Genomic DNA, 15,034 nt, shown 5'->3' with positions numbered 1-15,034 from the left:
AAGAGACTATCAGTTTTGACTGGTGAGGTAGACTGAGTGGTGTGCATTTTTTTTATTGTTATTATGTGGAACTACCTAATTTGAACAAATAAATTTTCTAATGAAGTAAACAAAGAAAGTGAAGGCCATGTTGGTAGTCATAGTTTTATAAAAATACGTTGTAATCGTTCACGGCGATTGAAACTTTTTAATGGTTTAAAACTCAAATAATACATTAATAAAGTTTGTTAATTTCCCAGGCACAAATTACAAGTGCACTGAGTTTGAATGCAAAAAACTAAAACTATCCTACATTTTACATTTTAATCAACATAACTACATAACCTATAAATTGTTCCAAATAGGTGTACTTCATGTCCTTTTATATAAATATTTAAAACCGATAATTGTGTGGTGTTCAATTAATTTTGTGTCGGGAGATAATCGATTTTGACTAGTGAAGTAGACTATTATTAGTACTACAGAAGTACAAAACAACCAATTAGTACCTACTGTGCACTTTTTATGTAGAACGACCTAATATGAACAAACATATTTTTAATGAAGTGCATAAAGAAAATAAAGGTCATGTTGATAATTAAAAAGTTCTGTGAAAATACGAAGTACTTATCTATAACGACGCCTTCATGAAACTATAAAATGTTTTATGTTTTTGATAAAACGTGTATTATTTTCCAAGTTTCGAAGGTACAAGCCATACGTGTACTCATTTTGCAGCAAACATATTTTAACAAACACAGATTTAATGTTTTTAATCCAGATTACTTAAAAATAGACTTTGTACAAAACATTTGTAAACTGGAAAAGATTTTTAAGAATTTGATAGATTTCACGTGATACACTTTACCCAAAGCAATGCACCTGAGGCGTGATATTTCACAAAGTGAATTCGTTATTTATGTTCTGATATGGTTTACGTGTGTTTTTTTCTCAATATATTGCTTTGCAACAAGCGCCAACAAGTGTAAGTTGATTAATCATAAATTTACCCAAAAGAAACTTTGTTTACCAATACCGTCATCATTTTGTAGATTTTCAAAATTATGAAGATCACTACTCAGATTTTACTGAGGGATGGTCACTAATTTCTCGAAGAAAAGATAATAGTGATGCTGAATGGCGGTTGATGAAATTATTACTGAAAACTATACCATTATGGATTATTTTTTCGTGTTTGGTGTCAGAAGTACTCCGTCAGTTTAAATTATTTCAAGTAATTATTACGGCACATATTTAGTAGGTAATACCCAGCATTAACAATTATATTTTACAGCTTTTACAAGTGTGGCAAATATTAATTTCAACTACATTTATAATTACAGAGTTAGGAATTCTTCCACTGGGACTAATAGTATTTCAGCCTTTATTATTTGCACTTGTATTATTTTTCACGCGAAGTAAATTTATCATCTGGGTTACAAATATATTAACTTTGTTGTTACTTTTCATGTACAGGTACATTGGTTTCAGTGAAGAATTTCTAGCAGAAAATAAATTGAACCCACAGTCTGCCCATGTAATTGTAACTACAATATACTGGATGAATCTCAAATGCGTATCATACTGCATTGACTTCATAGATTCTAAACAAGAACATATTAGTCTAACTTTTGCATCATATTGTCTACATATGCCGAATCTTGTTCTTGGCCCATTTGTTTCATACAAAAATTTTGAAGGATGTTACAAAACAGACGAGTACTTGTGGGACCGTTTTTTAAAATTAATTTTGAATATTTTTCGATTTTTATTTTGGTTCGTCTTTACTGACTTTTTTTTACATTTTATTTATGTGAATGCCGTTGTTTACCACTACGAGGTATGTGTTGTTTATAAATAAGTTATAAAGAAAAAATATATTTTTTTAAGTGGATTCAAACTCTTGGCTCATGGTCTTTATATGGGTATGGTTATACGATGGGTCAATTTTTTCATATCAAATATGTGATAATGTATGGCCTATCTACTAGTTTTCAGAAATTTGAAAATATTGAAGTGCCTTCTTTACCTATTTGTATTGGACGTGTCCACTTATATTCAGATATGTGGAGGTACTTTGATGCTGGTTTATATAACTTTTTACAAAGGTAATTAGATAAGAAAAATGTTAGTTATTGACTAAAGTGTTAAACATTTGTAGCTATATGTACATTCCGCTCATGAAGAATTATTTTAAGTACAGATTAATTCCTAGTCTGATATGTTTTACTTTTATTTACGTATGGCATGGAACTGACGAGTCTATCCTTGTGTGGTCAGTTTTAAATTATGTTGGCATTGTAATTGAACAGTTTAGTAAGTGGATTGATAACGAATATTTGAAAAAATCAACACTGGAAATCATGGTTGGGCCCAAATGGCGCAGAAGAATAACATGTGCAGCTGCTAGCCCTCTTCTTGCAATGTCTTGCGTCTCGAATTTTTATTTTTTTAGTGGCAATAAAGTTGGATATATTTTTGTATCAAGACTCCTAAATTATGGTAAGGATTGTTATACATTGCAACTGTGATATATTCATCATTTTTTAGATATCCTGTGGAGCAATTTGATTTTGTTGATAATTTTATACACCATGTGCCAAATTTCAACTGAAATTAAATCAAAAGAAAAGAGATCTTCCCAAAAACATAAAAAAAATTAAGAATGTAAATGCAATAGAACAGATAATAAAAGTTTCATACAAATTTGGTTTTTTTAATAATCAATTTAAATGTAGTGAAAATATGGATTAACAAATATAACTCTTAACTTACTACTGTAAACTATTTTGTTCAAAGTCTAGTTGTCAGCGTACTTTTTACTTGAGAAGCATTTTTCATTCTACTGATTTGTAGCCTTTTCAAAGCTTCTTGTCTTTTCTTTTCTACAATATCCTGTATTCGTTTCGCTTCCAATTTAGCAAGCGCTTGTAATCTTTTTTTCTCTATTTCTTCAGGTGAACATTTGTCTGGTGATCTTATGAATGTGTCTTTTTGTTTCTTTAATTCTAATTTAGCTTTGGCTTCAAGTCGTTTCCTTTCAATCTCATCCAAGGTAGTCTTTGATAAGTTCTCTAAAACGTCAAAGATAGAATATTATTTTCTAAAATAGTAGCAACTTACGATTATGTGTGTTAAGTCCAGCTAGTTCAAAGCTCTTTGTTCTATGAAATTCCAACTTCCCAGATGCTGTGTGTATAACATTAGTTTTATTAACAGGAATATCAGAAAGTGTTCTTTGTAAAGTCAGCTTAGAATGTTTTGATACTTGCACACCTAAATTTCTGTCCTCTGTTCGAAAGGTATCAAATGAAATGTCAAAACTTTCCTGTGCTAAATCCCTATTAGAAGTGATAATTTTTTTGTCATTATACTTGTTAATTAAACTATTTATCTCTGTATTATCACAAATATTTGTAGACAAATCCACTCGTGCGTTGTTAATACCACTTTTACTTTCCAACTCTTGCTCTATTTTCTGGCTACACAAAACAAGTTCTTCATCTATGGAATCATTAAACAAATCTTCGAATTCATCACAATTTTGCTCTAAACTTAAAATATTGCTTTCATCCCTTTTAATTTCCATTTCCTGTTGTGGCGAAACACACAAACAACTTTCATCATCCGGCATCGCCAATTCTTCTTGTAAAATTTTAAGCTCATTTCGCAATCTCTCAAAATTTTGAGTGTTGTTGTTGTTCGAAGGATGTCGCTTGAGGGGAAATTTTGGAGATTGGGCAGGTATTAACCGTTTCTGCGTCCTTCTTTTTCTTTGGCTGGTTTGAGGCGAATGCCAGTCCCAGAGAACATCAATTTCTTCATTTGTTTCTTGTGTGAGGGGAAAGTACAATGGACTGTAGTCAGTATCTGCATTAACATGCCCATTTTTAATTGGGGTGGTCGCGACTGACTGAAGTGTAGGAGATTCAACTTCTTTTTTGGCATCTTAAATGAAATGGTTAGATTTTACATCAAACTTACAATGAATTTTGTACCTGTTTTACTTTTTACCACTCTACATGATAACTTTGATTTAGAGACTGGTGTTGTGGTCATGTCTTTCTATTATATAAATCACATACAATGTGCACTATTATTGGAATGATGAAAATAATAATTAATTTATAATAACAAATACTCAATGTGAAGCAAAAAGTGTGGTTAGGAACTTTAAAATCAAATCGAACCAAACAGTTTTTTAGACACTTTTACTAGTGACTTTGTTGTCGCACTGTTTGACATTTGACAAATGATTTCGCGCCACTGTGTTCCTTTTGAATTTGGGTGGTTTTCAGGAATATTATAAGAAAATTTATAACTTTTTTATTTATTGGAAATCACGTACGTCACGTAAGTAAAAAAAAACGGATTTATAAATCGTTCGTATACAAGCTGGCAGCAAAAACTATATCTCTTTTGATGGCAGTGGACGCTTCTTCCATCTTATTCTGAAGTTCTGGGTCTCCTATAATTCTTGCAGCATTTCTAACATCACAAATTGTGTCGTTCAGTTGTTGTATGCAGCGTACAATGATACCTTCTTGGATTTCAGTTAGGCACATAATGTCGGCAAAAGGCTAAAAAATAAAATCTCAAATAGCAATAATTATTGCAGAATTTCACACACACCTTTGCTGAGGCCCATTCATACACAATTTCAACCAAATCAAAATTTAAATCGTTTTGAAATTCGTCTGTTTTGATGTCCAAGTTCATTTCTAGGTTTGCAATATCATAATGAATTTTCTGCATTTCTTTCATAGCCTGAAAATAAAATAAATGCAATTTTTGTTGCAGAACAATGGTAAATAAACCTTGGTCAAATCTTCCGTAATATGTACGAGTTCTTCTTCTTTGTTGTCTTTCTTCGGCGAAAACACTAAAGCAGACAATAACGCTGCGACTTCCGCAGGTTGCAGTTTAGTCAGTACATTGCGAAGAACTAATTCCGTAATTAATAGTTCGTTCATACCCATTTCGCAGGCAACACGCCCCTTCAATTGAACTAAAATTTGTATATCAAGTAAAAATACAGCTTTATATGTTTTACCCACCTCTGTTTTGTAAGTCAACATAATTAAGTTTCCTCAACAATTCAATTCGATTTTCATAATCTGGATACAAAGACAGACTAGCACTGGAAAGATAATGTTTCAAACTATCTCTCTTCCTCTCCAAAAATGTCCTTATAAAAACAGACGAGAACTGCTCCTCAAAATTAGGAATTTGTGTACTCGGCAAATGATCAATTAAGATGTCTTTAAATTTATACATCAACAGAAGATCCTCATGAATCTGTTGTTCATTAACTTTTAGATCTTGAATCATATGAAGGTACGACAATCTGTCTTTATTTTTTGTCAATTCGTTAAGTGACATGGTCAGTTTGTGCAACTCTTGAATCGCTTGTTTGCATGTTTGTCCAATTGGATCATTCTTAAACCGTTCGATCTGCCGCTTTTCCCAGTCTTTAATAACTAGTTCTGTGTCGATTTTTATTGTTTTATCAGCGATTTCAAAAATATCTTGAGCTGAGATAGTTAAAACTTCATGACCAGGCGAACCGATGGGTATAAAGACGTTGTCGTTAGCTAAAGCGATCATTTTATACCACAGGTCTTGTTTCTGCGATTGGTGTTCCGTTGCGCTCGAGTCAGTCAAGATTAGGACTTTGTAAGAGGGTTTTTTGCCTTTAAGTACAGATAGTAAGAGAGCTAGTTTATTCACGTGCGTTTTATGCGTTAATAAAAGAATTCGTCCGGGGGTCAGAACCTTTATTACTTTAGGCGATGACATTACATTGTCCTAAACAATTACCCAAAATAGTTACTAAGCACATTTCAAAAACTTACTCACCAAACATTTGTTTCTTGCGTCCAAATAGGATGAGGCACAATTATAAAATTTAACGAGGGGTTGCAGATAACCGCTTAGTTCTTGGGTGCACAGTTCATTGATTTGTTTGTCAACTGTAACAAGTTCTTGTTGTTTTTCCACCATTTTCTTCTGGTGGTCCGCTTCTCTGAAACTTCTACTCATCATTCCTTCCACACTGAGACTTTCAACGCGAAGTAAACTCAGTACCTGAATGTAGTATACAGTAAGATTATAATTTTCAATTTAGTTTAATTTTACCATTCCATAAGTTAGTCGAAATTGGCTTTGTAATACATTAGGACTTCCCATCATCATGGCCTGAAGTTCTTCCACTTTCGGAATTTTATTTTTGCACAAAATTATAACAGTTCCTTCACTGTCAAGGCCTCTACGTCCTGCTCGTCCTGCCATTTGAATGTATTCGGCAGGTTTTAAGTTGCGTCGTTCTTGGCCATCGTGTTTTGTAATAGAGTCAAAAACTACAGTACGTGCCGGCATGTTCACGCCCATTGCAAAAGTTTCAGTTGCGAAAAGCAACTACAATAAAAGGATTAATCACATAAATTAGGATAGTTTGCTTCACATGAAAAAACAGTAAATATTTAGTAATAGTTTGGTCCGTAAATTCTTTCAGATGAAAGATACAGTGACTGTTAGCTCAATTTTTTTGTGAATTTTCATTTGGTTCGATCGTATTCATACAAAGCTGATTTTTGACAAATTGACAGTACGATTATGTATATACTAAACGAAAAATATTTTCGATATGTTGCAAAATATTACAAAGAAGAGACGTTCGTATTTATCATCAAAATTTTCTCTTACTGTGACATTTCCTGTAAAAAATTTGAAAATACTGTTTGTTCAAATAAGACTTAAATATTACCTAAAACCACATTAAAAACAAAAAGTGATGATTTAATTTAAAAACATTATCAGCTATGTAGATGGCCAAAAATCTGCATAAATATACTTTTTAAAATTCGCACCTTGATCAACCCTTTCTGGAAGAGCATTTCAACAATTTCCTTGATAATCGGAAGCACTCCACTGTGATGAACTCCAATACCTTTATGTAAAATATTTCTCATTCTTAATATCTGAGGTATATTGCGATCTGGTTCTTTAAGGCTTCTTACACATTTTTCAAAAAACATATGAATCTGTGCTTTTTCCTTGTTTGTTGTTAGGTCTAAACTCATTAAATTTTCGGCATTTTGGTCACATTTAGCTCTCGAAAAAGTGAACGCAACGATCGGCAATAAATTATTTCTTTTCAAATGATCTACTAAGCCGTTCCAAAGAACCTTTTCTTGTTTAGGCGTAAAATTATGATACTGGGGTTTTGTATGAGGGTATGTTGATTTCGGATCAGCCTTTGGCAGGGATGCAACTGCTTCGGCGTAACTGAAAAAATTATTAAACATATGGTTATATTAAAATCAACATTTTAAAGCTATTTAAAGAGAGATAGCTCTGCAACTCCCCCAGTCTTACAAATATTCCATTACAGAACGTATTTTTCAGAAACGATTTTTCCGTAATTTTTTGAGATGATATCATCAATTTTCTAGAGCGAATGATTAAAAAATGTTAATGTTTTACACAAATTTTCTGGGCAGTAATTTCTGAAATAAGCTGTAAAACTTGATGTTTCAAATGTACTCCTATTTTTTTTTAAGGAAAATGGGTCGAGACGTGTTTGACTTACTTATTAAAATAAATTACTTCATTCATTATTTTCTTGATATACCCTGTATAAATAATTCTAAAAATTTGTGATTACGATAATTTTTCATAACGCTCATAAGGCCAATCTCTTCAGAAATTCGGTGTTTCAAGAAAGCTGGCAACAGGATTTCAAAGTCTTTCATTCAAAATACATTGTATTTGAGATTCCTATATTGTCAACTCTATACCGGGTGTCTGACAAATGGCGGATTAACCCTTCAGTACGTTATGTACGGGGGTTTCGGAAGTCCAAAAAATAATAAAAACATTCTTTATGATGTAGATTACGAAAAAAACGTAATTTTATAAAAGTAAAATTGGCAACAGTGCACGTACCTAATGCGTGAATACCTCCGGCTTACTTTGTGATTTCTTGGTAACGATGGTGGCTGAATATACCTTTTACCATTACAACCAGTAGTCATTAATCGTTGTGCATTATTATTAATAAAACATGCTGTTATTTTTCATTAATACATAAACCAAAAAATTTAATAAGACTTAAATTATAAACAAAAACAAAAATAACAAAAGAGAACACTGGAGATGTTCAAAATTCCTGCCTTGGGCATATAAGTAAGCTCGTAATGTTTCCACATTTTGATCATTTTTTGTAAAAGTTAGTTATCAGTACTTGCTGATAACTGATAAAACTGATTTTGGCAATGACAAACTTTCTAAGAAAAGAGAGGGTGGGTGGGTGGGCGGGGCTAGTACCTGCCTAAGGTAAAACTAATTTTAGCAACAGACATATCCGCTAAGAAAATAGAGGGCTGGTGGGTGGTAAAATAAGACCGATTTTGGCAATTGACATACACTCTTAGAAAAAATTGGTCGAAAGTTCTTTCGACAGAACTTCCCTCGCTCCTGAAATACAATGATTTTTTTTGAGTCACCTGTATACACAAAACCAAAAAATATTAATGGAGTGATAAACCATAAGAACAGACTCATCATATTTTGTACAATTTAGATAGGGTTTATTCGGTTAACTTTTGAGCTGAGGTCATTAATTTTTGGAGGGGATAGGTAAATATATTTTGATTAAAAATTTATTATGGTTATCATAACTGTAAACCATCTCCAATATTTCAAAGCATTCGGTTTTGCAGATTCAAAATTAAATTGCAAAATGTTGTTTTATAATTTTGATTTGATTTAAAAACTCAATACGGAGTCGTAAACTACATGTGTAGGACTATGTTATTTCATACAATTTAAAGCCCATTTACTATGTGCAATTTTGAAGTGACGTCATCACAATATTGGTGGGGATGAGTAGGCAAATTTTGGTTAGCGTGTTACCATCTACATATAGGTTTAGTATTCGTAAATGGAGAATTATTGTTGCAGACTGATAAGCCGACTGTTCAAAATAACAACATAACAATTTCAAATTACTGTCGTCAAGTATCCTTGACTTGTTAAACGTGAAGTCGTTTTAGAAATTTAGTTCATAGCGAAACTGCAAAACCGATTACTCTGAAATCTTGTAAATATTTTAAGGTGATCGTAATCACGGTAAACCGTTAAGCAAAATTTAGTCGTTTATACCCTCCCAAAAAATTGATGACGTTATCTCAAAATTTTGCCGAATAAATTCTATCCAAAATATGCAAAATATCATTACATTATACACATTTTTATTTTAACTTATAAGGGTTATCATAAAAAAATAAAATTTTTCGAAAAATCTGGATTTATATTTACTTTTAAGCTATTTTTGAGATGTTTTTTCAGTTTCTTTCATTTTTGAATTTTTCCATTTTTCAAAGTTTCGGTTTCATAATAATCTTTCGTTTTTGCAATTTTAAGATCTGGTTTATGGAAAGCGAATTAAATTAAAAGTTCATCGCCACTGAGGTCCATTAATTGAGGTCCGTTGCTATGCAACATGTATGTTTTAACACTTTTAACCAATCACGGGCTCATATTTTAATTCCCTTTCCATAAAGCGTCCCTAATTTTCGATATTATAATTTTTCATTTTTCGCGTCTCAGTTTCTCAATTTTTAATTTTTCGATTTTTTGATTTTCATTTTTTTGATTTTATTCACAATTTTTCGTTTCGTTTCCTTTTTCTCAATGTTTCTTTCGATTTTACAATTTTTCGTTCGTTTGTTTCATTCTTAAAATTTTTCAATTCCTTGATTTTCCAATTTTCAAATTTTTCAATTTTGCAATTTTTGGATTTCTCAATTATGCGATTTTCCGATTTTTTAATTTCCAATATTTCGAATTTACAATATTTCCTTTTTTCGATTGTTATCCTTTGTTTAATTTGACAGATTTCTTGCCGTTTTTTCTTAATATGAGTAGCTTTCTTTTCACAACAAGAAGCTTAAAACATGTTGGAACTGGTCAATTTTTATAGAGAAATATGTATTTCGCAATTAAGCTCCGCCACTCGCTGTAACAACGAATGAAAAATTCATCACAATTGAGATAGGGGCGGGTGGGTGGGGTTTAATTTTTGTTTTTTTTTTGCATTTTTTTAATATATTGAGTTTTATTTCAACAACAGGATAGTTACCATGTTTTCAGTTTCTTGTTGGGAAAAAAGACTTCGTATATTAAGAAAAAAATGGACCAAAGATAAGCCCCGCCCACCCACCCAATCTCAATTGTGATGAATTTTTTTATTCATCGTGAGCTGAAGGGTGGAGCTTAGTTACAAAATCCTCCTTTTTCTACAAGAAATGACCATATAAAATATGTTTTTAAAAGGGTAGAATGTTCTAGAGAAATTTTGATGTTATAATTAAACTTCCTCCCCTTTAATCTTTTTTTATTTTTTTTAATATAAGTATAGGTTTTTTTTAAACAGGATATGATATGACATGTTTTCAGTTTCTTGTTGGGAAAAAAGACTTCGTTTATTAAGGAAAAATGGACAAATTATAAGCCCCGCCCACCCACCCTTTCTCAATTGTGATGAATGTTTTATTCATCGTGTGCTAAAGTATGGAGCTTAGTTACAAAATTATCACTTCTCTACAAGAAATTACCATATGAAGTAGGAGTATGTTTTTAAAAGGGTAGAATTTTATAGAGAAATTTTGATGTTACAATTAAACTCCTCCCCGCGATCTGATTAGGAATGAAAAACTTATCACAATTGAGATCGGGATGGGAGGGTGGGGTTTAATCTTTTTTTTTTAACATACATAGTTTTCTTTCAACAATAAGATGGTTAACATGTCATCAGTTTTTTGTTGGGTAAAAAGACTTCGTACATTAAGAAAAATTGGACAAAATATAAATAATATAAATACAAAATTTGAAAACAATCGACCCAGTACTTTCGGAGATTATCTGTCTAATAAAAATCCGGGACGGCAGACGGACAGACAGACGGAAACGGGAAACCTATATCTTCGTACTATTCCGGACACAAAATTTCAAACAATCAGCTTCTGTCATTTTAAAAACCATCATTGTAAATCACCCTTTATTGTCATTCTGACAAACATTCGTAAATAAATTTCAAATTTTGGCAATTTGAATTTATTTTGTCAAAATGCCGGCAGTGTCTCCAGTTGATAAAGCCCGAATTATAAGTTTTCGTAAAATTGGCATGTCGTATGGACAAATTTCGGCTCAGTTGGGTATTGCAAAGGCTACATTATACTCAATTGTTCGCAAGTGGACAGCGACTGGGTCTGTAGACCGGCACCCAGGTTAGGTGTTCGTAAAGCCACATTTACAATTTAATGTCAATGTAATGTGAAGTCGTTTGAAATTTTTTGTCCGGAATAGTACTCTAGGGGTCATGAAAGGTCGAAAAAACGTAAAAATTGAGAGTCGGCCGATGGACTCGATTACAATACTTTATATTAGGCAAACATTGTTGTCAAATGGAATTTTATCAAATTATTAGAAAAATAACACAACCATATCTTTGCACATTCTACATGAAATGGTAATTAAACATGGTCATGGCATGGGCGACAGAAATATTAACTAAAAGTTGTATTACTAGTTATTGTGATAATGAATGTGTTGGTTAGTTGTTAAACGTAGCAAAAGAACCAATTTTAAAATCATAAATCCACCAAAATCTGAGGATTTTTTTTACTATTTTTCCCAGACTCACCAGTTGATTGTTAAGAGCGTAGCGGAGAGTTAATCCGCTAATTTCCAGACACCCGGTATATGAATTGGAGAATAATTTAATGACAACGCTACTAGAAGTAAATTTTTACTTACCCTCTCAGTTTCCAGCCTTCAGAATCCAAAACCATGTAGCGATTATCTCTGGAACCCCCACCTGTTCCTGTGTATAGAAAATGAATCAATGGCACAGGTCTCTTGTAAGTTGTGATAACATAAACTTTTCTTTGGTGGGTTCTACCTAACCAATCAGCAAATTCTATAGTATTAGGAACAGTTGCGCTCAGTAACACAACACAAACATGCGCTGGCAACAAAATAAGTACTTGTTCCCAAACATGCCCTCTCTCTCGATCATTAATATAATGAACTTCATCAAATATCACATACTCTAAATCACGAGTGATATCACTACCACAATACAGCATTGACCTCAGAATTTCTGTGGTCATAATTAAGCAAGAAGCGGTTTGGTTTATTTGAAAATCACCAGTAATTAAACCAACATCTTTAAACTCTTTTTTAAAATCGCGATATTTTTGATTAGATAAAGCTTTAATAGGGCTAGTGTAAATAGTTCTTGTCATGTGTTTTTGTGACAATGCAATGGCATATTCAGCTACAACTGTTTTACCAGCTGAGGTATGAGCAGCTACAAAAATATGATTATGTTGTTCTAACTGTAAAATGGCCAATTTCTGGAAAGTATCCAATTCAAATGGAAATTGGTAGGCCATTTCTGGTATTCGTTCTTTAAAATCTCTAACTGGTTTAGAAGTATCAAGAAGAATAGCCCATTCAGTGCTTTTAAATTCAGTAGGAGGCGGTATTGCGCTAATGTTTAAAACAGGGGGGTCATTAGGCAAAACTTCGTCCTCTTCTGGAAGTGTATCGCGTTTTTCGGTTTGAATAATTTCTTCACCATCTGTTTGTTCTATGGCCTGACTTTGTGGGGATCCTGCAAGTTTGATTTAAAAATAGTGTAAAAAAAAGTTGATCTAAAATTACCAGAAAAACCATGTTCTTGTATAATTTCTAACAAGTTAATGACGTCAGATGAATTCTCAACATATTCTTTTTCTGCAGGTTTTTTATCTTTTGATAATACTGTTCTTCCATCTTTATCAAAAATAATCCCTCGGGAAAAACCAGGTGGTATTGTTAATAACTCTGTAAGTGAAAAATTAGTTTTAAATAATTTTGGAAGAAAAATATGAACCAGTATCTAGGATTTCTTGTTTTGGCAACTGTGAAACTAGATCTGGAAAGCTGCCTGGTTGAAAGGGTATGTATGATGCATTGCCTCTGACAGCTTCTGATGGAGGAGCAGGTGCTCGGTTTAAAGACATTGAATTCTTAGCATTGGCTCCAGTTGTTTGAATCAGTATTTCTTTAAATTCAATTATTTCGCCAGTATTTGGATCGCGTTGTACCTATGGAATTAATTCAGAAAACTGGTAGAAGTGTATTCAAAATAATAAACCTTTAATGTGGTGCATAAGGGAAACCCTTCATAATGTAGTAAATCTTTCAAATTTGGCTTTCGAGGCCAAAATTCTTGATTTCTTTCATATCTGTGAATAGGGAGTCTTTCTGGACAAATAACATAATCTTTAAGTACTTCAGTAACGTCAGGTAAAATTGGAGGTAGATCTACTTCCAATTTATCCTACAAAAACATTTAATAAAATTACAATTTAAAAGGATATATATTTTCGTACCATGTTTGAGTTATGTTTAAATTACGGCATGCATTTGCTAAATTTTTGATAGTTTTAAATAAAATGTGTGGGTTATAAGAGGTTATGTTTTATCTAAGCAATCACAGAAATGTCAGAATGTCAGAAATAATTGTTGTCATTTGTAAGTAGCACCAACATTCCATAAAATTTCAAAATATTTTTCCGAGATGTGTGCTTGTAAATGCCGTTTGTTTCACCCTTCGAACATCTCAATTTTATTTTCTCATGTAACTGGAAAATTTTATTACAATCTGAAACGTAATAGATCAATTAAAAAATTATGTTAAATCTAGCTGTAATATTTTTTTGTTGGCTATTCTACAAAGTTGACGGGGTCAGCGCCCTCTCTCATCAGATGTTTTTAATCTAGTAATGGGGTTTAATTATAACCTTCGAAATGGGAGGTAAATATTTGTAATTAAAGAATTTCCTCGAAATAGCCCCACACTCTAAAAAAAACCATGACGGCTCGAAATCCTACAACTTTGATGGCAATACCACCAGAAGATAACTTCGACTTTTTATTTAAAATTGTTTTAATTGGGGACTGTGGAACTGGAAAGACTTGCATAGTACAAAGATTCAAAAACGGAACTTTTATCGAAAGGCACGGTAATACAATAGGTGTGGATTTTTCAATGAAAACTGTAGTGGTTGATGGAAAAAAAGTCAAGGTAATATGATTTAATAATGACCATCGTTTGTTAATCATGCACTGTAACAGCTACAAATTTGGGATACCGCTGGACAGGAAAGATTTCGTACCATCACACAAAGCTACTACAGATCTGCAAACGGCGTGATAATAGTTTATGATATTACAAAGCGATCTTCATTTTTGTCAGTGGCCCGATGGGTGGAAGAAGTTCGTCGATATTCAGGCAGTGCTGTACTCTTAGCTTTGGTAGGTAATAAAGCTGATATGGAAAGTTTAAGAGAAGTCGAATTTGAAGAAGCCGAAGTTATGTGCCAGTATATGCCTGAAGTTTTGTTTGTGTTAGAAGCTAGTGCAAAAGATAACTCGAATATTGAAGAAGCCTTCCTTTGTCTTGCCACAGAACTAAAGGTAAGTCTTATTAATAATTATTAATGAAAAAATAACAGCGTTTATGATTGTGAGTTTTTTAGAGACGACATGACAACGGTTTGTTGGGAAATGATGATGATGAAGATACTGTCAAGTTAGGTGATAGTAAAGCAGTGTCAAAATGTAGTAGTTGCACGCAAAAATTATTTTAAGTAGTGTGATAGCATAACACATTTGTGCCTTAATAATTATTACTTTTTGTTTTATATGTGCATTTTTAAAGTTAATCTCTTTTGAAATTTTACAATGTTTTGTAGATATTCTCATGAATATGGATGTACTGACGAGCTAATACTCACGTAAAGTTAAATGATATGTTTCAGTAATTAATCTTAGGTTTTGAAAGGTGATATTTAACTGTTACGTAGTAGTTATACCTATTGATATGTTGTTGACAAGATGTAATCTAATTTTTGATATTTAAAGTATTTATTGTGTGTGGAGTAATCGATCAATGATTTTATTAGCTTTAGTGATTTTAATACAGTAAAAAAATGTGGAA

General features: G+C 32.3%; 4 protein-coding genes across 4 annotated transcripts; 2 read left to right on the top strand and 2 right to left on the bottom strand.

Moving 5' to 3' along the window:
- The first annotated feature begins 128 nt into the window (after positions 1–128).
- Positions 129–2,685, top strand: LOC135133913 (protein-cysteine N-palmitoyltransferase Rasp). The gene is made up of 6 exons (XM_064062462.1): positions 129–964; positions 1,032–1,213; positions 1,274–1,819; positions 1,870–2,087; positions 2,141–2,481; positions 2,530–2,685. The coding sequence occupies exons 1-6, from the start codon at positions 856–858 to the stop codon at positions 2,640–2,642; spliced, it is 1,509 nt and encodes a 502-aa protein (XP_063918532.1). The 5' UTR covers positions 129–855; the 3' UTR covers positions 2,643–2,685.
- Positions 2,675–4,179, bottom strand: LOC135133914 (uncharacterized). Its single transcript, XM_064062463.1, has 3 exons — positions 3,978–4,179; positions 3,103–3,927; positions 2,675–3,053 (listed from the first exon to the last, which is right to left on the bottom strand). The coding sequence occupies exons 1-3, from the start codon at positions 4,036–4,038 to the stop codon at positions 2,773–2,775; spliced, it is 1,167 nt and encodes a 388-aa protein (XP_063918533.1). The 5' UTR covers positions 4,039–4,179; the 3' UTR covers positions 2,675–2,772.
- A 111-nt stretch (positions 4,180–4,290) lies between these two features.
- LOC135133969 (superkiller complex protein 2) lies at positions 4,291–13,589 on the bottom strand. Its single transcript, XM_064062535.1, has 12 exons — positions 13,425–13,589; positions 13,187–13,372; positions 12,923–13,136; positions 12,712–12,873; positions 11,800–12,661; positions 6,849–7,266; positions 6,118–6,396; positions 5,839–6,066; positions 5,037–5,787; positions 4,797–4,987; positions 4,612–4,746; positions 4,291–4,559 (listed from the first exon to the last, which is right to left on the bottom strand). Exons 1-12 carry the CDS (start codon positions 13,425–13,427, stop codon positions 4,353–4,355), a joined length of 3,636 nt encoding a protein of 1,211 aa, XP_063918605.1. The 5' UTR covers positions 13,428–13,589; the 3' UTR covers positions 4,291–4,352.
- A 142-nt stretch (positions 13,590–13,731) lies between these two features.
- LOC135133970 (ras-related protein Rab-43) lies at positions 13,732–15,034 on the top strand. The gene is made up of 3 exons (XM_064062536.1): positions 13,732–14,119; positions 14,170–14,511; positions 14,574–15,034. Exons 1-3 carry the CDS (start codon positions 13,907–13,909, stop codon positions 14,682–14,684), a joined length of 666 nt encoding a protein of 221 aa, XP_063918606.1. The 5' UTR covers positions 13,732–13,906; the 3' UTR covers positions 14,685–15,034.

This window comes from Zophobas morio, unplaced genomic scaffold (genome assembly GCF_036711695.1).
Source record: "Zophobas morio isolate AGI-343-1 ecotype UQ-CSIRO unplaced genomic scaffold, CSIRO_AGI_Zmor_V1 ptg000023l, whole genome shotgun sequence".
NCBI lineage: Eukaryota > Metazoa > Arthropoda > Insecta > Coleoptera > Tenebrionidae > Zophobas > Zophobas morio.
The sequence above is the reverse complement of the archived record's forward strand: the minus strand, read 5'-3'. Positions and strand labels throughout refer to the sequence as shown.

Excerpts from the sequence above, each read along its gene's own strand:
- LOC135133913 (XM_064062462.1), top strand. The coding sequence starts at position 856 with ATGCACCTGAGGCGTGATATTTCACAAAGTGAATTCGTTATTTATGTT. Across the intron at positions 2,088-2,140 it reads TTATATAACTTTTTACAAAG|CTATATGTACATTCCGCTCA; the intron begins GTAATTAGATAA and ends AAACATTTGTAG. Across the intron at positions 2,482-2,529 it reads ATCAAGACTCCTAAATTATG|ATATCCTGTGGAGCAATTTG; the intron begins GTAAGGATTGTT and ends ATCATTTTTTAG.
- LOC135133914 (XM_064062463.1), bottom strand. The coding sequence starts at position 4,038 with ATGACCACAACACCAGTCTCTAAATCAAAGTTATCATGTAGAGTGGTA. Across the intron at positions 3,928-3,977 it reads AGTGGTAAAAAGTAAAACAG|ATGCCAAAAAAGAAGTTGAA; the intron begins GTACAAAATTCA and ends ATTTCATTTAAG. Across the intron at positions 3,054-3,102 it reads TGGACTTAACACACATAATC|AGAACTTATCAAAGACTACC; the intron begins GTAAGTTGCTAC and ends TTGACGTTTTAG.
- LOC135133969 (XM_064062535.1), bottom strand. Across the intron at positions 13,137-13,186 it reads CCTTATGCACCACATTAAAG|GTACAACGCGATCCAAATAC; the intron begins GTTTATTATTTT and ends TTAATTCCATAG. Across the intron at positions 6,397-6,848 it reads TCCAGAAAGGGTTGATCAAG|TTGCTTTTCGCAACTGAAAC; the intron begins GTGCGAATTTTA and ends CTTTTATTGTAG.
- LOC135133970 (XM_064062536.1), top strand. The coding sequence starts at position 13,907 with ATGACGGCTCGAAATCCTACAACTTTGATGGCAATACCACCAGAAGAT. Across the intron at positions 14,120-14,169 it reads TTGATGGAAAAAAAGTCAAG|CTACAAATTTGGGATACCGC; the intron begins GTAATATGATTT and ends GCACTGTAACAG. Across the intron at positions 14,512-14,573 it reads GTCTTGCCACAGAACTAAAG|AGACGACATGACAACGGTTT; the intron begins GTAAGTCTTATT and ends TGAGTTTTTTAG.